Source organism: Pristis pectinata, chromosome 1, assembly GCF_009764475.1.
Source record: "Pristis pectinata isolate sPriPec2 chromosome 1, sPriPec2.1.pri, whole genome shotgun sequence".
Taxonomy (NCBI): Eukaryota; Metazoa; Chordata; class Chondrichthyes; order Rhinopristiformes; family Pristidae; genus Pristis; species Pristis pectinata.
The window spans coordinates 106232677-106253671 of NC_067405.1; the positions used below are offsets into that span (position 1 = coordinate 106232677).

Here is a 20995-nt window from a genome sequence, read left to right on the forward strand (position 1 = left end):
TTATTTAAGTACATGTTGTGAACTTTTGTTCTTGCCTTTTGGAAGTGTTGGATGATAGTATGAAGACAGGAGGGGAGGAAAAACACATGTAGTTTCTGAGGGAAAATATAAACGTTCACAGCCAATAACATGCATGTGATCTATTTCACTCACTTTACAACTTTCAGCTAATCAATGGGTAAGTGAGCATGTAAAGCAGAATTGAAAAAGCAAATTTAATACAATATAAAAGACTGGGAAATTTCCAGACCGGTGCTGAGACAACTAAACTCACTGGAGGATGGTGGCAAAAGCTCTGCAACTGCTGTCAGCATCTTGCGTTAGTCAGAGAAAAATCAACCAACATTCCACATTCAAAAGCTCTCCGCATAATGAGCAATGCATAGATGCGCACTGAGCTAGGATAATGAAGAGTCAACCAATGTAGGTCCTGAACTACATCTCTATTTCTTCTCATAGAGTATGATACATAAAGCTATGCAAATCCTAACAAATAACAGCTTCTCACTACAAACTCCATACTGTCAGAGAAGTTAAACTTCCTAGAAGAAATAAACAACACAAGCTCAAGAATGAGACCTAATCAGCATTGGATCGGGACTGGTGAGGGGTGTTGCCCAGCCAGCCCGAGAATAAGGTGAACTACTTGGGTACAAACCTAAAAAAAAAGTACAAGTAAGCAACTGAATAAAAGAATGGAAGTATCTAGAGGTATTAATTTAGTGCCCTTGTATGTTATTGGAATATAATTATCTGACTGTAATTTGCAACATGTTATCTACACCGTAATCACGAACAGAAATGTTTGGGAGCTGGATAGCTGTTTCCGGCAAGGTTTGGCTCCCAGCCAAATGCTTGATGGTTTAATGACAGTACTACGTGCAGAACGTGGACACATTGATAGTCAAACTCCAGTGAAGTAAGTTATTGTACAAGTAAACACCTCAATCAAAGCAGAACTTGATAGCACAGTGCTGCAAATAAAAGTATTTATTCTGGGACTAGTTAACACAATTATAAAACCTCAGCAGTGGAATCAGGAAAGTCTCTCCCCCCCCCTTTCCCAAACCAACCTACATACTGTAATATGAACACAGCTTTAAATTTAATTTTTAGCAGCCTGACATTCTATGTTTTGAAACACAAAGAAAAATTGAGGTTTAGTACTATTTGATGATTAATTTAAATGAAAAATCAGGTACTGTGGGCCTATAATATTCCAACCAAGGGCTCAAAGAAGTGCAGTGTCATGCCAGATGTTTAATGATCACCAAACCAATTCTCTCCTTTCACCACTGTGCTGAACATTAACAATTTGACAAATAAAATGCCCAAACTTGCTTCCAGTGGTGAGCTGCTCACACACAACGCTACTACTGTTCATGCTCCCTACTTTTGTGGAGCTACCACTATTAACACACTGTCCCAGTCCTAAACCTTGCACGATATGACACTAAGTAGGCAGGCTAGTACAAGCCTAATCCACAAACCAGCTGAATAAACTTTGACAGGCAGTGAAGCCACTGACATTCAGAAACATTCAAAAGTATTAAAAAAAAATCAATGAACATATTAATAACACTAATTAACAAAATTCAATTAAAAACTTAAATTAACCAGTAATTATTCTTGCAGCTGTTCCTCTCCACTTAAAGGAGAGGACTTGCTGATTAGGTCTAACTTGCTACGTGTTCAGCATGTACCAAGAAGACATATGTTTAGTGCAAGGGGTAAGGGGTTTAAAGGAAATCTGGCAAAGAGCTTTTTCCACCCAGAGGGTGGTTGGAATCTGAAAGGCATTGCCTGTGTGGTGGTGGAGGCAGTGGCTTTTGTTTGAGCTCCTGATTCACCAATGCATTGAAGAGCACAAACCAAGATGGGAAGAGTATAGATGGGTACCTAACAGTTGGTAAGGTCACAGTGGGCTGAAGGACCTGTACAACTCTATGACTAAACCCTGGAGTCCCATGATGGTTTCTGCTGAGTGTCTTCAATATAACAATGGTGTAAACATGCTCTCCAAATCACAAAAGGCCCCTTTCATTCCTCACATATGTGTAGTACAAGTACTAACCCACCACACATTCAAAGGACAGCATGATTTAATAAATTAAACAAGACTGAAGCTTGGGAGAAAACAGACATGCTGTTAAGAGGATTTAACACCATCCCTAATATGCATTTTGGTGGCAACATACCATTCCATTGCCTAGGCTGGCCAAAACATCTGCTGCATAACATTTACACTCATGTTACATTATGCAGCTGTAGAAATGTTCCTGGAGGAAGACAGGAACCGGTGGGAGGTACTCGATGAAATAAGTGAAGGGTACTAATAAGAGCAATTCAGGAACAATGATGACATGAAAGCACAATCTCCATTATCTTGCACACTGCAAGAAACTTAATGATCTTATCATTTAGTTTCTTATCAAGATAAAAGGAGAGAGCCATGCCTTCTTGAAGTGTACTTACTTAATAAATCTGCCACTCACAATGACTTCTTCTAAATTGATTGCTTACATGGAATCTATCTGCATGGTGCATACACGAGTCAGCCCTTCTTCCGTTACGACTCAAAAGCTGGCACCTGCTTGTTCTTGTTTCCTCCTTTTAAAAAAATGTAAAGTCTTTAAAGAGATTGTACATGGATCGCTAAAGTTCATTATTCCCAAGAGAAGACTGTCCCATATATCTCAGTCAGAATGATTACAGGTACTGGAAATGGAAAGTAGGCAGCTATATACTAACTGATGATCTGTCAGCACATTTGTTTCTCCTATTATATAGTTTTAATTTATTTCTGTTCAGAGTGGGAAGGCGGCCTCAAGCCACTCCTACAAGTTCTCTTGCTTTCTTCCCTGCTAGGATTTCTGTAGTAGGAGTAAGATAAAGGGCTTGCAGTGTTTGATGATACTAATACCTTGCACACGTAGCCTTTACTCACTTGATCATTCCCAAACAGCAACATACAGACATAAACCATAATAGTTTGATAGTGAGGAAGCATGCAGTATCCTGTAGCAAATACAAGACCCTTAGTGTGGGGGGGGGGGAAAACATCTGGTAATGCCACAAGCAGGAAGACATTGCTCACCAGAAGTCCATGTGAATTTTCAACTTGCATGTACTGCATTTAAAAGAGCATTAGAAGGGTTCTGAGGACCATCTAAATGCAATGCATCTTTAATGGAGTTTATTAATAGACTTATCATAATAGAAGCACCATGGGCTTCCTGAATGGATAGAACATAGAACAGTACAGCACAGGAACAGGCCCTTCAGCCCATGATGTCTGTGCCAAGCATGATGCCAAATTAAACTAATCCCTTCTGCCTGCACATGATCCATTCACTGAATATTCATGTGCCTATTTAAAAGCCTCTTGACTCTGACCAAAAACCTCTTGAATGATGTTATAGTTACTCAGAAGTATTGGATACCTAATTAGAAAGGACTATCTCTGGTTTGGATGCATCAGGCATCTGCAGGCAACCACCATACATGTTTTCTCATATAGCATTAGGAACATTGAGTCAGCTTAAAAAAAAGTGGTCACGTACACCCAGTACACACCACTCCCTCTTGGAAATGAAGCAGTTGCTCTAATGTCCAGAGATGAGCTACAAAGGAAGTTGGGCGAGGTGCCAATGTTGTAACAAGCTATGCAATTTTTTTTTAAATGAAAAACTGAGAATTCTGGAAACAAACAAAATGTCACTCAACATCTGTTAGGAACTCCACAGTGTTTAAAATACAAAGTATACAAGTATTTTAATAAGATTGGAAACAGAGGTTGGGAGAGAAAACCAAATGTCAATATTCTAAGTACAGTAGTAAAAATTAATGATCACTTAGTGGTTACAAACAGAATAAATAAATTCAGAAAACTTTTAAAATACATTGCAAAGAAGCACAGGTTCATACCATGTAGCACAAATTTTAATTATTTATTTTAAAAAACATACCAAGTAATCCAAAATTTGATTTTTACACTTAGTTAAACATGCTGGTGATCGTTTCCAGAGGGACCTTGTTATGCAAGTTAAGATAAGATTTAAGCTATCTTTATTAGTCACACGTACATCAAAACACACAATGAAATAAATCTTTTGCGTAGTCTTCTGGGGGCAGCCCACAAATGTCGCCACCCTTTTGGCGCCAACATAGCATGCCCACAACTTCCTAACCCGTATGTCTTTGGAATGTGGGAGGAAACCAGAGCACCCGGAGGAAACCCACGCAGACACGGGGAGAACGTACAAACTCCTTACAGACAGTGGCTGGAATTGAACCCGGGTCGCTGGCGCTGTAATACCAAATACCGTGCCTGCCAAAGGTCCAAAGATCCTTGACGATGGTAACACAGATAGTTAACATGATTAAGGTGACATATGGGACTGGCCTTCAGCAGCCAGAGCACTGAACAGAACAGGGAGATCATGCTCCAACTTTATAAAAACACTGGTCAGACCTCAAGCTGGAGTACTGTGTGGAGTTTCGGTCACACAATATAGGAAAGATATGATAGTGTTGGAGGGGGTGCAAGAGGAGATTCACCAGGATGTTGCCCTGAAATGTTTTAGTTATGACAGACTAGGGAGACCAAGTATGTTTTCCCTGGAGCAGAGAAGGTTTAAGAGGGGACATGATTTAGGTATATAAATTTATGAAGGGTTTATATAGGGTTAACTGCAGGAATTTTTTCCCTCTTGTCAGAGGTGACTAAAACTAGAGGACACAGATTTAGGGTAAGGGATGAAAGATTTAGAGGGGATCTGAGAGGGACCTTTTCACCCAGTGAGTGGTGAGCATCTGGAATGCACTGCTGAAGAGAGTAGTGGAAGCAGAGACGCTGACAGCATTTAAGTGTATAGATGAGCACAGGATCACTACGAACCAAGTGCTGGAAGGTGGGATGAATATGGATGGATGCCCATTGAATACAAAAGAATAAGAACAGAAGTAGGCCATCAGGCCCTTCAAGCCTGCCCTACCACTTAACATTACCATGGCTGATCTATGCTAGCCGCAACTAGTCCTTTGCATCATTTCTCCATTCTCCTCTATTGTTTGACCTATCAAATATTTATCCAACTCCACTTTAATAATCCAGCTTCCACCCAGGGCAGAGAATTCCAGTCATTCACCACCCTTTGAGAAGAAATGTCTCGATATCTCAGTTTTAAATGACTGGCCCCTTATTTTGTAGTTATCAATCCTGTCAAGCTCCTTTAGGATCTTATATGTTTGAATAAGGTCACCCTCATTCTTTTCAACTCCAAGGAACACAGGCCCAAATTATTTTGTCTCTTGATAGAACAACCATCTCATCCCAAGAATTAGCCTGCTGAATCTCTTTTGGACTGTCTCCACGTTACTATATTTGTTTTAGGTGAGGGGACCAAAGCTGTATGTAGTATTCCTGGCGAGGCCTCACCAACACCCTATATAAATGCAACAAAACCTCCCCTGTTTTTAAACTCTAATCCCTTTGCAATAAAAGCCAAGATGCCCTTTGCTTTCTTAACTGCCATGTGGCCCCATGTTATGGCAGTTCGGGTAATGCAAATTCGCCCTTACAGAATTCCAAGTCATTAACAAAAAATTTGAGATATAGAATCAAAATTCGCTCTTGCAGAATTTATATGAAAAAATAAATAAATGCAAAGTGTATGCAGAGAAGTCAACTAGTTTTCTAAGGACAATGATCACCAGTTCACAACAGGAGGCCACTTAAGGATTTGCTTTGGAAAAAGACAAGGCAACCTCTCACATTGATATTTGTTTAACAATACTCTATCAAACAATGTAACATTCATTTCGAGTTAATCAAAACAACAACCCTTTCTCTTCTGCCTGCAATATTACCAAAATTCCCTTGCTGAAAGACTGCACAGCCATGTGAGTGGTACTGTTGATGGAAAAGTTTCCCATAAGAATGCATCTCCACTTATAATATGGAATTCAATGGGGAAAAAAGGGTTCACGTTATGAAAAATCACGATACAGATGGTTTTCTAGAAAATGCAACCCCTCCAGAACATGGGGATACACTGTTGAACCTGCCTGTTAGCTTTTTGCAATTCATGCACTAGAACACCTAGATGCCTCTGTACTTCACTCGCTCGCAGTCTCACCCCATTTAGATAACAATGTGCCTTTTGATTTCTCTTATAAGGTACATGACCTCACACTTCCCCACATAAAACTGCATTTGCCAGTCTTGGGTCCACTCACTCAATCTATATCCCATTTTCATATCGTTCATAAATTTGGAAACATTATACACTGTTCCTTTCTCCAGGTCATTAATGTAAATAGCAAACAACTGCAGTCCAAGGGCTGATCCCAGTCTAAAAAGGACCCATTTTTTGCAACTCTTTGCTTTCTATGAGAATTCCCGTTTTCAATCCATTCCAACATACTTCCTTTAGTACTTAACTTATGCACTACAAATGTGGTGGGCCAAATGGCTTGTTTCCATGCAGTATTACTCTATGAAATTGCAGCAATTGCACAATCACCCTGGATGTTTCAGGTTAGGATCCAAGTTAGCAATCCCAACTTTTTCCTGGCATCAGGCGAGCACACAATGACATTATTATGCAAATAATACATGGCTCTTCCTGCAATGACAAGTGCAGCTTTGAGCTCCAAATGAACTCCGCAATTTAAAAAGAACCCGAGTTCACAGAAGGAGACCAAGTTGGCAACTTCACAACTGGCCACAGTTTGCTCAAAGATCTTCTGAAATGCAGGGTGTACTAAACTGACAAGAAGTGCTTTTTGCAGAACTTAAGTTGAGCTACTCATTCAAAGGTGCCTCAATAATGTCACTGCTAGCAGTAATCCATTACTGTAGACATTGGTAGGACACTCAAGGAGGATCAGATACCTCTGGGTAGGGGTCAAATCACTGCCTATCTGTAAAGAGCCTATTATAGAGTCTTCAGAGACACCACAGCCTACCTGGACCCATCCTATGGACATTACATTCAGAGGTTTTCTAAGGCAGTCAGATATCAGAGACACGCAACATTTTGCTTGATGACCTGAAATCATATTCTCATGCCTGGACCGTTCTTTCTGCGGAGGTCAAAGTAACAGTGGTTCTTATCTGTCAGGATCATTGCAGGTGGAGCAGTTAATTTCTGTCATCTCTCAAAATTTTCTGCCCATCACAGCATCAGAGAAGTCACCTAGCTTCACTGCTTCCAGGAGAAATACGTTCATCCCTTTTAGTTTCAGTTAAGAAATTGGTAACATTTCAGGCATACAGTTTACCAGCATTACGGCATTTTCGCAAATGCAGGCAGCCATTGACTGCACTCATGCTCTTGAAGGACTCTAATAACTTGGATTTTTTCCATCAGTCAGGAAAGCCTTGATAATGCTTTCTTAATTGTGCTTGATAATGAGAAAAATTTCTTCACATTGGTGCCGTGCTTCTTGGCAGTACCCAAATTTTTTTCATCCTGAGGGAATTCACACTGCTGGGCATTTTAGCTGCCTGAAGCAATACAGAAACAATGAAGACCCTCTACATTGACATTCTTCACACCAGTCTAGACTTCAGCCACATCAGCAAAATCAAAGTTGCATGGGTGTCAGAATCATGAGGATTTGGCATTGCTGGTCGCAACACGAGGTTCTATTGCCTGTATCAGTTTGGGCAGATACGGACCTCATAGTTACATGCTGTAACCTGCTAACCCCCAAACAGCAGCAGTGCTGGAGGAAGAGCACCATGGGACCCGGAGCACCACTGAGCATGAAGAGCTGTAGGAGAAAGGGGTGCTAGAGAACAAGTTGCCAGGAAGATGCACCAGCTGAAGATTGCCTCATTTCCCAGCTGAGCAGAGCACGGAGCCATTCACATGGACTATTGTGGATACCCTCAAAAGAGTAACACTTTTTATATGGAATATGCTAAATCATAGACCTCCATGCAAGACAAGTGACCATGGCCAAACTCCCAACCTTAATGCTAACACAGCATCTGTGACTCGCCTAAAAGTTCCTCCTTCCAAAATATGATTTGAAATTCTCAAAATATCGTCCACCTAGAGCTGAGCAGCAGATAGAAATCAACTTCACATCATAAGCAATCATAGTCAAAATAACATAGCAGCTATGGTATCAGCCAATTTATTTCACAAGCATATGCACCACTACAGTAGGACTATTGCTTTTTCGTAAGAGAGCATCACTCTCTGTCTAGCATCAATCAAGGTTCAAGGTTTTGCTTGAGCACATTCACAGGATACACATAACATTATCAATCTTTCTGGGCAAGGTTAGGAGCTATGGGTATGCGACGTTGGTGCCGGAAGAGTGACGACACTTGCAGGCTGCCCCTCAGCACACTCTCAGTAACGCAAAAAGATGCATTTCACTGTGTTTCGATGTACATGTGACTAATAAATATCTTATCATTTGAATATTGCTATTGTCTTAAGAATCAATTACAACAATGCAAGATCAAATAACACATAAATTGAAGTTCATGGCATTTGTCTTTAAAGTTGCACATCCTACTGCCTTTCCTGAATGACAAGCTTGTGGATGGATTTTGATATCTTTGTGCCACGTTCATGTCCCCCCATGTGCTGCTGTCTTTGAGTCCATGAAAATGTCCTCAATGCTCTAGATTGGCTGGGGACACACAGCCACATGAAGGACCTGTCTGCGGGGCAAGGGCAAATTGATGAACTTTTGTGGGGAACATTACTGTCCTATATACCAGTAGACCACTGGAGTCTAGAATGGCAATGGTGCACAATCTACTGGCACTTTTGCTCCACTATTATCGTTTCAACATTCAGACCCAGAGCTGACCCAGCTAACAGACTCTGAATAACAAGTCTGGTCCATGCCATTTTCACTCTTACCCTCAGAATTAGCTTTCTGCACAATCCAAGTTGGAGTCAACACACGATGAAATGGCATGTGGGCTGGTGGGGAGCAGATATCACCTGGATGTGACCGCCACAAAAATTAGATTCATGTTAAAAACACCTGATTGCACATTGAAAGTGCCTTCACCAAAACATCTGCAGTGGAGTGAAAAATAAAAAATTCAGTATTTCAGTATGAGCACCAAGTCAAAATAAGCTTTTTACTTTAGTTTGCAGTTCAACTTCTAAACATATTAGATCTGAGGAGGATCGACGAACTGATAGGACTCACTATTTACAGCAATTTATCTGCAGACTTGAAACTACACTATTTGGGTTCTTAAAAAAAATAATTGTTAACTCTTAATGATATGGCTTTTTAAGACTTCCTATCCTAATTTTTGAGGCTAGCTGCTGTGCAAAGAAAAACAGAATGATCACCTCAAAAAGTTTTTTTTTAAATTGATAGAAAAAGTCAAGACTTTGTATGATAACAGAAAGATAATGATCTTGTAAATTGACTACGAATACAGAATATAAATAGAGTAATATACAGGCAAACCTCACATTATGACCATTCAGGTAATGGAAATTTTCCCCATACAGAATTCACAAATCACTGCCCAAAAATTTGAGATGCAGAATAAAATTCATTCTCAGAATTTAATCTGAAAAAAGGTAAATCAATAAACACAATTTAAAAAAAAACTCCACCACCCCCTCCCCCCACCCTTAGTCAAGAAGAAAAGGGAAGCATACAGTATAAAGGGTTTTGGAAGCGAAAAATCAAACAGGGCCCTGGAGAAATACAAAGCCAGAAAAGAACTTAAGAAAGGGAATTAGGAGAGCCAGTAAAGGCCATGAAAAGTCCATGGCAAGTAAGACCAAAGAGAATCCCAAGGCATTCTATACAGGCATCAAGAGCAAGAGGATAACTAAGGAGAGATCAAAAAGGTATATTAAGGGAAAAAGAGTAACTAGAATAGGGACCCTCAAAGACCAAAGTTTTCATCTTTGTGGAGCCGCAGGGAACTGGCGAGGTCCTTAATGAATATTTCTCTTCTGTTGTTACCATGGAGAAATACAACTTCGGAACTAGGGAAAGTTAATGGGGAGGTTTCGGGGATAGTCCGCATTACAGTATAGGTTACTGGACATCTTAAAAGCTATGGAGGTAAACAAACCTCCAGAGCCTGACCAGGAGATTTGTTTACCTCCATACCTTTTAAGATGTCCAGAACACTGTGGAAGGCTATGGAAGAAATTGTGAGAGCCCTGGCTGAGATATTTGCATCATCGTTAGCCACGGGTGAGGTGCCAGTAGACTGGAGGGCAGTGAACGTTGTGCCTTTATTTCAGAAAGGCTGCAAAGAAAAACCTGGGAACTATAAACCAGCAAGTCTAACATCTGTAGTGGATAAGTTACTGGAGAGAATTCTGAGGGATAAGATATACACATTCATCTGGAAAGATAGGGGTTGATTAGGGGTAGTCAGCGCAGCTTTGTGCATGGGAATCATGTCTTACAAACTTGATTGCTTTTTGATGATGTGACCAAGAAGGTCAATGAGGACAGGGCAGTGGACATGGTCTATATGGACTTCAGTAAGGCCTTCGATAAGGTTCCACATGGTAGGCTGCTCTGGAAGGTTAGATGGCATGGAATCCAGGGAGAGCTAGCAAATTGGATACACGATTGGCTTGATGGTAGGAAACAGAGGATGATGGTAGAAAGTTCTTTCTTGGACTGGAGGCCAGTGATTAGTGGTGTGCTGCAGGGGTCAGTACTGGACCCATTGTTGTTTGTTATCTATATCAACAATTTGGACAAGAACATAGAAGGCGTAGTTAGTAGGTTTGCAGATGACACCAAAGTGTGGTACGTATGTGGAATGAGCTGCCAGAGGAAATGGTTGAAGCAGGTACAATGACAACTTTTAAAAGACAGTTGGACAGGTACATGGATAGGAAAGATTTAGGTGGTTATGGACCAAAAGCTGGCAAATAGGACTAGCTCAGATGGTCATCTCCATTGGCATGGACCAGTTGGGCCAAAAGGTCCATTTCCCTGCTGTATGACTCGATGAGAGGGTAGGACCACAAGGATAAAGGAGGGAACATGTGCTTGGATGTGGAGGATGTGGGCAAGGTCCTAAATAAACACTGTGTTAGTATTCACCAAGATACCATAGAGGATAGAGAGATCAATGTGGAACATGCTAATATGCTAGGGGTAGTGTTCGGTCTCTTGAAGAACATTAAAGTGCATAAGTCGCCAGTGCCTGATGGGATATACTCTAAGTCATTGAGAGAGAAAAGAGATTAGATTGCTGGGGCCTTGAACAACATCTTTGTGTCCTCTCTAGCCACAGGCAAGGTCCCAGAGGACTGGTGAGTAGCTAATGTTGTTCCTTTGTTCAAGAAGGGAAATAGGTAAAATATTGGAATTTATAGTCCGGTGAGTCTCATGTCAGTCCTAGGGAAGCTTCTGTTGAAGATCCTTAGGGACAGGACTTATGAGCATTTGGAAAAGCATGGCCTAATTTGAGACAGTCAGCATGACTTTGTGCAGGGCAGGTCATGTCTTACTAACTTCATCAAGTTTTTCGGGTTGATCATTGAAAGTAGAGCAATGGATGATGTCTACATGGATTTTCATAAGGTATTCAACAAGGTCCCTCATGATAGGCTCATCCAGACGATTAGGATGCATGGGATCCACGGTGACTTGGCCGTTTGGATTCAGAATTGGCTTGCCCAAAGAAGACAGAGGGTCATGGTCAATGGGTCTTATTGTGGCTGGAGGTCAGTGACTAGTGGTGTTCTGCAGGGATCCACACTGGGACCTCTGCTGTGACTTGGATGAAAGTGTGGATGGGTGGGTTAGGAAGTCTGTAGATGATATAAAGATTGGTGATGTCATAGATAGTATAGAAGGTTGCCAAAGGATACAGTTGCAGATATGGGTCAAGAAATGGCAGATGGAATTTAATCCAGGCAAGTGTGAGGTGTTGCACTTTGGGAGATCAAATGTAAAGGGAAAGTACACAGTTAAAGGCAGGATCCTTAACAGCATTTATGTACAAAGGAATCTTGGGGTTCAAGTCCATAGTTCCCTGAAAGTGGCTGCACAAGTCCAAACGGTGGTAAAGGTGGTGTATGGCATGCTCGTTTTTATTAGTCAAGGCATTGAGTTCAAGAGTCAGGAAGTTATGTTGTAGCTTTATAAAACACTGGTTAGGCTGCACCTGGAGTATTGCATTCAATTCTGGTTGCCCCATTATAGGAAAATGTGGAGGCTATGGAGAGAGTGCAGAAGTGGTTTACTAGGATGCTGCCTGGATTAGAGGGCATGTGCTATAGGGAAAGGTTGGACAAATTAGGGTTGTCTTCTCTAGAGCGGCGGAGGCTGAAGAGAGACCCGATAGAAGTTTATAAATTTATGAAGTATAGATAGATAGCTGGGATCTTTTTCCCAGGGTTGAAATGTCTAATACTAGAGGGCATGCATTTAAGGTGAGAGTGGGAAAGTCCAAAGGAGATGTGCGGGGATAAAGTTTTGTTTTGTTTTGTTTTACACAGAGAGTCATGGTTCCTGGAACATGCTGCCGGGGAGAGGCAGATACGATAGAGGCATTTAGGAGGCTCTTAGATAGGCTCATGAATATGCAGAGAATAGAGGGATATGGACTATATACAGGCAGAAAGGATTAGGTGTCTTTAGCTTAATTAGTTTGGCACAACATCATAGGCCAAAGGGCCTGTTCCTGTGCTGTACTGTTCTATGTTCTAACTTGCATTTCTTGACACATGCACGGATGACGTGCCTTTGCATTATGGAAAATCACAATACAGGACATTTTCTTGGAACACAACCCCGCATGTAATGTAAAAACTGCAGCTGTTCCACATCAAAAGTTTCACCATCAAAAAACTCAAAAATAGTTTCCTTGTAGAAAACTAGAACTTAGTTTGGAAGTTAGAATATTAAAATTCTGCTCAACATCTTTTTGCAATTTCATACCTGTTTAAGATAATACTGTCACATAAAAAAAACCGTTTGCAACTTAAAGCAATATACTCAACTCAAGTTTCAAGGCAGGAAAGAATCCATTTATTAAAAATAATTTATAAAATGAAAGTAACACTTATGAACATACCAAGTAAAATTAAGTATGTAATTGTTAAACCATGTGAAATCCATATGAAAGAACTACAGTTAAATGAAATAGTAGAGTTGACTTCTGTCATTTTGAATAAGCCATCCTTCTTGTGAAGATATTCATTGATATTTTAATAAAATAACAGATTTGTAACAAGATAGCCACCAAACAGGTTCTAGATAGTGCCCTAGACAGGGCTCAACTATGTTAGAGAGATCAAGCTGTGATGGAATTTCTTGTTCACTTTATAATTGAGGTCTGGTCCCCAAGTAAATTTATGCACCAGTTTGTGCCAAATAGATTAGTGCAAAATGTCTTTGCTAGTGCTGCCAAATTGTTCTGCACCATAATTTTACCCCAGTTAGATTCTAACCCAAAAATTATACTGTCAGTCTTGCACCTATCTTCACAATATATATTATTTATTCATTGTCAGAAACACCCACATTATGACGAGGCCAGTATTTATGCTTATCCCTAACTGCTCTTGACAAGATGGTGGGAAACCACTATTTCAAACTGCGGGAGTCCTTTTGGTAAGGATATTCTTGTGGTGTACAGATTTTCCAGGATTTGGACATGTGACGATAGAAGGAATGAAGATATTTTTCTGAGTTCCAATATTGTGCAACATGAAGGAGAGCCTGCAGGTAGTATGGTCCCCATGTATCTAGTGCCACTGTACTGCTTAGTAATAGAAATCATGGATTTGGGAATTGCTATCAGAGTAGTCTTGGAGAGCAACTGCAGTGCAGCACTCAGAAATAATTCTTAGTTTCCTTTCTGTGGTTTCCAGACTTCCTGTTACATTTATGTAAAAGTTCTTTAAAAAATATTCATTTTGAGCTTTAGGCATCATGAACATGGCCATCATTTACTGCCCAGCCCTAAATGTCCTTGAGAAGATGGCGATGAGCCACCTTCTTGAATTGCTGTAGTCTTTCTGCTGAAGGTACCCCACAAAGTTGTTGGGTAGAGTATTCCAGGATTCAGACCCCACAATGATGGAGAACCAGTGACATATTTCCAAGTCAGGATGGTGTGTGATTTGGAGGGGAATGTGCTGGCATTCCCACGTGCTTGCTGTCCTCATCCTTCTTGATGGGAGAGGCTGAGATTGGAAGGTATAGCATAGGTGAGTAATTGGTGCCTTTTATAAATGGTACACACTACACCCACTATGCGCTAGTGAATTGGTGAATTGTTTATTTGGCACTTCTGGCTGAATGTGGTTACGATTACTTCAGCCTTTTCTTTGGTACATACATGAGGTTACAGATCATTATAGTAAATATTTCTGTTGATGCTGATAGTCCCCAGTGTCTCTTGGATTCCCAGTTTTGAGCTGCCAATGTGTTGAATCTCTCCCATTTAGCACCATACAATACAATGGAGGGTGTACTAGGTGTAAAGACAGGACTTTGTCTCTACAAGGACCAAGTGGTGGTCACTTCTACCAATGCTACCTTAGAAAGTTTAACCTCCCATCCATAGATTGATGAGGACAAAGTCAAGTTTATTTTTCTTATTGGTTCACTCCTTCCTTGTTGCAAACTGAATCTGGCAGCTATGTCCTCTCGGGCTCAACCAACTCGGTCTGTTAATGTATCAGTCTTGATGATAGACAATGAAGTCCACCACCAAAAAAAACTCTTATGCACCCTTGCTACTTTCAGTGCTTGTTTCAAATGTTCCTCAACACGCAGGAGCCATGAGCTGATGGTAGACAGTAATTAGTAATGCAATGGAGGTTTCATTACCCATGTTTGGCCTGATGACATGAGATTTCAAGAGGCAATGTTGAGGATTCCAATAAATACTCCTCCCACCAGTCTACCACCATGTTGCCACATCTGATGTGTCCTGCAGGACATACCCAGAGATTGTGATGGAGGAGCCTAGCATATTGCCTGCAAGAGACAATTCCGTGAATACATCTACATAGGCCTATTGCTTGGCTAGTCTGTGGGACAGCTCTCCCAATTTAGACACCAGTCCCCATACAATTTTGGGGACCTTGAAAGGTTGAATAGACACTGAATTTGGTTGTGATTTAGCGTAAGTCAATGCCAGGTAGCCTTTCCAGTTTTATTCAGTTTAAAATCAAACAGTACTGGTGCACCTGAATCACTTCTTAGCCCATTTCAGAGGTGTTCTAAGTGCCAACCACATGTAGGCTAGGCAAGGATGGTATATTTCCTCTCCTGAAGGCCATTAGTGAACTAGATTGTTTTTAAACAACTTCTAGTTTTTCATTTAAGATCATATTTACTAGGAGTAGTTGTTTTCTCCCCCCCTCAAATTCCAGATTATTAACTGAATTTAAATTCCACGGCTGCCACGGTATGATATAAACTTGGGTTTCCATTCTGTTACTCCAGATTTCAGGTTTACTGATATATTAACTTAATGGTTGTGCTAGCACTTCTTGAATATTTCTTTAAATGTTTGCCTAATATAAACCCTTTTGAAACCCTCAACAGACTTTCCCCAACTTTTTGTACTCTGGGCTGCACTCTAGGCCCCAAGCACTGGATTTCTTAGCAGTGGGCCCTCAAAGAAAATGTTTACAAGATAACACTAACTTAGTAAGTAATGCTGTGATACAAATGAAACATTCATTCCTGTCAACCAAAACCCACAATCAAGAAATTTCAAAGTAACCTGTTTTAATGAACAAGAACACTGGTAATTCTTAGAGAAACAGTATGAACTTGTGCATCAACTGCTAATGTGTCTCTACAGGCACTTATGAATTTTTAGTCAACAAAGCAGTCCAATGCAAATCTGTCTGACTGCTAAGGCAACATCCAGGAAGAAACTTCATTTTTGTCACGAGATTTTCCGAGGTCAACCGCAGCAACACTGGAATGCCGGAATTGTAGCTATGTGACTTGAATCATACTGGTTATTCAGAATGTTGCAAATATCCCACTGAAAAACATCATACGTGCATGTATATCTCACATACAACATTAGCACAAGTTAGTTTCCAATTAGCATTAGTAATCCAAATTTCACATTGACATGGGAACAAAATGAAGGAACATGATCTACGGGTGGCCATCTTACATCCTTGAATACGTCACCATGCAAGAAGGCCAATGCAATTTACAACCTGGTTTACACAATTCACAAGGGGTCCCATGAACACTTCCAGTACAGACGTATGTAACAGACGTTACCTAAACAGGATAATAACAGAAGAAAAGAAGCTTAAACACAAGTTCAGAGCACACAATATACTTTCTGCTTGAAAATGAACTGGAGATATTAGTTCTGGATGAACCAAAACTGGTAATTAGCACCCTGGACTCACCAATGCTAAAGCCACCAAAATTATATCGTGTCAAACATCAAAGGATGCTTATGTAGCCATTCACAGAAGAACTACCTACCACACCCAACTCTACTCTTAAAGTATAGTTTAATTCAAATTCACTAGATATCAAAGATGATTTTCAAGGATGATCCAAACAAGTGATGCATTTTTTAAAAAAGTCCAGCCTTCTGCAACTTAAAAAAAAATCATGAGATTAGTCCAACTGCCTTTTGCAATCTTAACCCATCCAAAAACAACCAACAAGGCATTGTTTATATGGCACAATTAATGTTGTAAAAACATTAAGCCATGAGCAAAATCTGAAATCAGGTCAAAAAAGAAGCTATTAGGGTGTGTGACTAAAAAGGTTTGGTCAGGTAAGTAGATTTTAAGAAGTGCTGTAAAAGAGGCAAGTGCCTTAAAAGAGATTGTGGTTGATGGAAATGATTACTAAATTTAGGCCTTAGGCAGATGAAGGCCCCAAATGGTGGAGCAGCTGTAATAGGTCTGCAAAAGACAAGAACTGCAAAACAAAAAAAAACCACAGCTCTCTCAAAATGGGTTGTGGGCAAGAGCTGTAAAAAATTTAGGAAGGGGTGAGATTGTGGAAGGATTTGAAATTCAGAATGATAATTTAACAACAGGAAGCCAATGTAGATCAGTGACCACAGGGTTTGTAAATTTTATAAAAACATTCATAAAGACCATGATGCTTTCCCACTGGAGAATCCAATTGTTTAAATCTTAGGGGAAAGAGAGGTTCATCTTTAGTGAAGCCACAAAACAAATGCAGAAATCTGTTCCCTCACTGCAGCTTAGTTGACCACATAGATTTCTGGTCCAAACTTCCCAAAAAATGCAAGCAATGTGTATCGTGCAGTAGCATAGTATACTTGATAAGCCTCATTTTCCTGTCCATTGCCTACACTGAGTGTTCACTCTATACGTGCATTGCACAGTAACTAATATCATATCACACCATGAATACTTTAGATGTATGAGCATTACCCATACATACCTGCATACATGATTATTTTATCTTGTTCAAAGATAAAATGCCATTTGTGAATTATGATCATCTTCACACAATAATAGGAGCCTATATTTGAAACTGAAAATATCATATGCCAAGTGAATGAATTACTAGACTGCTGTATTTTACACAATGGAATTCAGGTTTCCTTATGCAAACTCTCACATTTAGATTGGCATATTTTTCTGGTTATTCTTTTTCTGGACTGTAACATGGTTCAGCAACCTTATTTCTTCTTTAGTATGAAAAAAATTTTAGCTACTAATACTTGGGATCAATTCACAAAACTTTGTTTTGGTTCACAAAAGCAGAATCTCTCTTCTAGAACTTGCCTTGCTTTTCTTAACCAACCAGCAAACCAGAATACAACAATCTTTGGACCAAGAGGCAGCTATAAAATAGTTGGCAGTATCGAGATCTGGAAATATTATGCTAAAGATACTTTGTGCCTTAGAAGCAATGCACGTTAACTAAATTGTTTGCAAAATAACACTTAGTAAGTAATCCTGTGATATAAATGGAACATTCATTCTTTCAACCAAGACCCACAACAAGTGTAGCAGTTAGCGTAACGCTTTACAGCGCCAGCGACCCGGGCTCAAATCCGGCCACTGTAAGGAGTTTGTACATTCTCCCAGTGTCTGTGTGGGTTTCCTCCGGGTGCTCCGATTTCCTCCCACGTTCCAAAGACGTACAGGTTAGGAAGTTGGGGGCATGCTATGTTGGCACCAGAAGCATGGCGACACTTGAGGGCTGCCCCTAGAACCCTCTACGCAAAAAGATGTACATCCAAACACACAGTGAAATACATGTGACTAATAAAGATCTTTATCTTCAAAGTAAACTGTTTTAATAAACAAGGACACTAACTGTTTTAGAGAAACAGTAATGATAGTACTCTGTTATCTACATAAAATATCTTTTAAAGTCTGAGATGGCACAACACTTCAACTTCTGAAGCTGGAGCCAAAGAATCTGCTGATAGTACGTGAAACATTTGTCCTAATTCAATAATATCACCTATACCTATTAATTTAATCAAACTAGGAGAAGCAAATTCGAATAGAGTGGAAAATACCTAATACCAAATGACGACGATAACTTACCTGGGATCTGTCTTTTATGTTATAATGACCCAACTTTCCTCCACAAAGCATTATAAGTTTATCAAGTGATGAAAGAAGGAAGTCTATTGCACTGCAATTGTCTTTAATGCCTCTGATCCAAGCAATCTGATCACCCCGCAAGTGCCTTTTGGAGTAACCAGTTCTCCGGCCAGCCAACTGTCCATCCCGTAACTCTCCAACAAAATGCAAATTTCGAACTTCTTCAAAGATACAATTGCCGATTACACTTCCCAAAAAATTGTCAATGTAGTAATAACCATGTTCATTTAAACGAGGAACAACGCACTCTCTCGCTAGTTTCTCAAGGTCTGAAAACATCTTGCTATCGAATGTGCCACCAGTTTGAAGAACCTTTCGACCAGCGGGATTCCGCCTGATAAATTAATTCATAAACTACTTCTTACTCACAGGTAGACAGTCGCAAAAGCGCTCAAACAACGTGCACTTAAAGTGCAGACCTATCCACCAGCATTAAAGGCAGCCGCGCGCCGGACTGTTTCAAACTAAAGCAAGTAGACGACGTGCCATTACTCACTGGAGGCGACGTGCCGAGTGTGCGAGTGGGAGGTGCCGGGAACATCTTGTGGGTAAGCCCAGCCCTCGCCGCCATTGAGGAATCCCAGCGCCGCATGTAGGCAATGTCTCGTAAATATGCACAGCGATCAGGCGGGGGGGATGCAAACAATACCCTCTTCACTCAGTCTCCCTCTGACCCCAAAATTCCCCGTATTTGTCATTTCTTCAGTCAAAATAAGCGAATTACTGAACGAACTCGCCCTATTAAAATCGCTGTTCCAACTGGCACTGAAAGGTGAAGGAAGCAGCATTTAAGTTTTCTAAGCAGAAATGTGCTTCAGGGATACAATATCCCTATCTGAATAATTACGACAACGTTTAATTAAATTAATAATTAGATTTCAAACAATCACATTAAAACTATTAAATATAAATTGCTGGAATTACCCAGCTGGTCAGGCAGCGTGGATGGACAGAGCAACAAATAACGTTTCAAATCGATGACAGCTCATCAGAACTTGAAAACGTTGAAGATAATCAAACGAGAAGGAAAAAAAATAAAAGTTTCATGATGTGATGGAAAGCAGAAGAAATTAAATGATGAAATAGAGATTGCTGGAAAGTGAAAGGAAATGGTAATAAAATGTAATGGACCTAAAGATCAAAATAGAAATACATAAATGCAAAATAATTAATCTGAATTTACCAGAGGAAGACTAGATGGGTGTTGGAAATATTAAATATAAATGTAATTATTAAAATTTTGAATGAGTCTCAGGGCAGTATGGTGCCTGGTGTCGGAAAAGTTACAGTGTAATACTGTTACTGCAGTGTAAAATTACTGCAATTAAATATAAAGGGCCTTGCTGAGACTGCACCTGACGTCTCAGTTTCCTTATCTAAGAAAGGATGTACTTAGTGAATTTCTTCACTTAGACGGTGGTGAATCTTCAGAATTTTCTCCCCTCGTATACTTCAGGGGCTCAGTTGTTGAGTTCATTTTCAAAATATACTGATAAATTTCTAGATATAAAGGGAATCAAGGGTTATGGGGATGGTGCAGGAAAATGGAGCTGAGGTGGAAGGTGGGCCATGATCCTGATGAATGGCAGAGCAGGCTTGACGGGCTGGACACCCTACTCCTGCTCCTATTTCTTATGTTTTTATGTTCTTACATGCTAACTCTGCTTTGTCTTTACACTTGTGTGACACATTTTTATTTATAATGATATGTTTTAGGTGAGTGAAAGCAGAGATGGATTTAGGATGAACAACTAACATCAAATGAGAAAGCAATTTAGGCACGAATGGTTCTACAACAGGGACACTGGCATAAAAAAAGATATTCATTCTGTTTACCTTAGGTAGTGTTTTAAAAACAACAGATTAAATAATGGGTTAAATAATATGAAATAACAGGATAATTTGATAATCAATATTATTCCTATTCAAGAGGCCAGATTTAGAAAGGCTATCAAGAGTTATGGAGTTTTAAATAATAAATAAAATTAATATTCCAATCATACCTCAAACTCTTTTTCCTCCACCACCCCCATATCCTCAGCCATTTCAAAAGAGCACTACATCCCTTCACAACATCTCTGTGCTTTGACACTGTTTTTGTTAAAATAAAAACCAGAGAAGTAAAACACAATGCTGTATACTTTTTAAATTGCAAGAGACTGGAAAATGTTGATGTCTTGCATGGCCTTGTACAGAAGTCATTTAAAACTAACATGCAAATGCAGGCAATTAGGAAGGCAGATTGTATGTTGGCCTCCAATAAAAGAGTACAGGAATAAAGATGCCTTACACAATTATATAGGGCTTGGTGAGACCACATCTAGTATTGTTTACTATTTTGGTCTCCTTACCTAAAAATGGATATATATGCCATAGATGGTTTGTGACATAGAGTCGCCAGACTGGTTCCT

The 20995-nt window shown here is 40.0% G+C and overlaps 1 protein-coding gene across 5 annotated transcripts in view; it reads right to left on the reverse strand.

Annotated features, from left to right (window-relative positions):
- The window catches only part of egln3 (egl-9 family hypoxia-inducible factor 3), a 37901-nt gene that overhangs the window by 10658 nt on the left and 6248 nt on the right, over nucleotides 1-20995 (reverse strand). The window contains exons 1-2 of one of the 5 annotated variants that reach the window (XM_052023390.1): nucleotides 18525-19087; nucleotides 2524-2610 (exon numbers count right to left, since the gene is read on the reverse strand). The exons of 1 other annotated variant lie outside the window; for it this stretch is intronic. In XM_052023390.1, coding sequence (XP_051879350.1) covers nucleotides 2524-2610; nucleotides 18525-18863 — 426 coding nt within the window. In that variant the 5' untranslated portion in view covers nucleotides 18864-19087. Of the gene's footprint in view, nucleotides 1-2475; nucleotides 2611-18524; nucleotides 19088-20995 lie in introns of those variants that run through there. 3 more of the 5 variants (XR_007956908.1, XM_052023368.1, XM_052023399.1) reach the window with 3 other exon arrangements.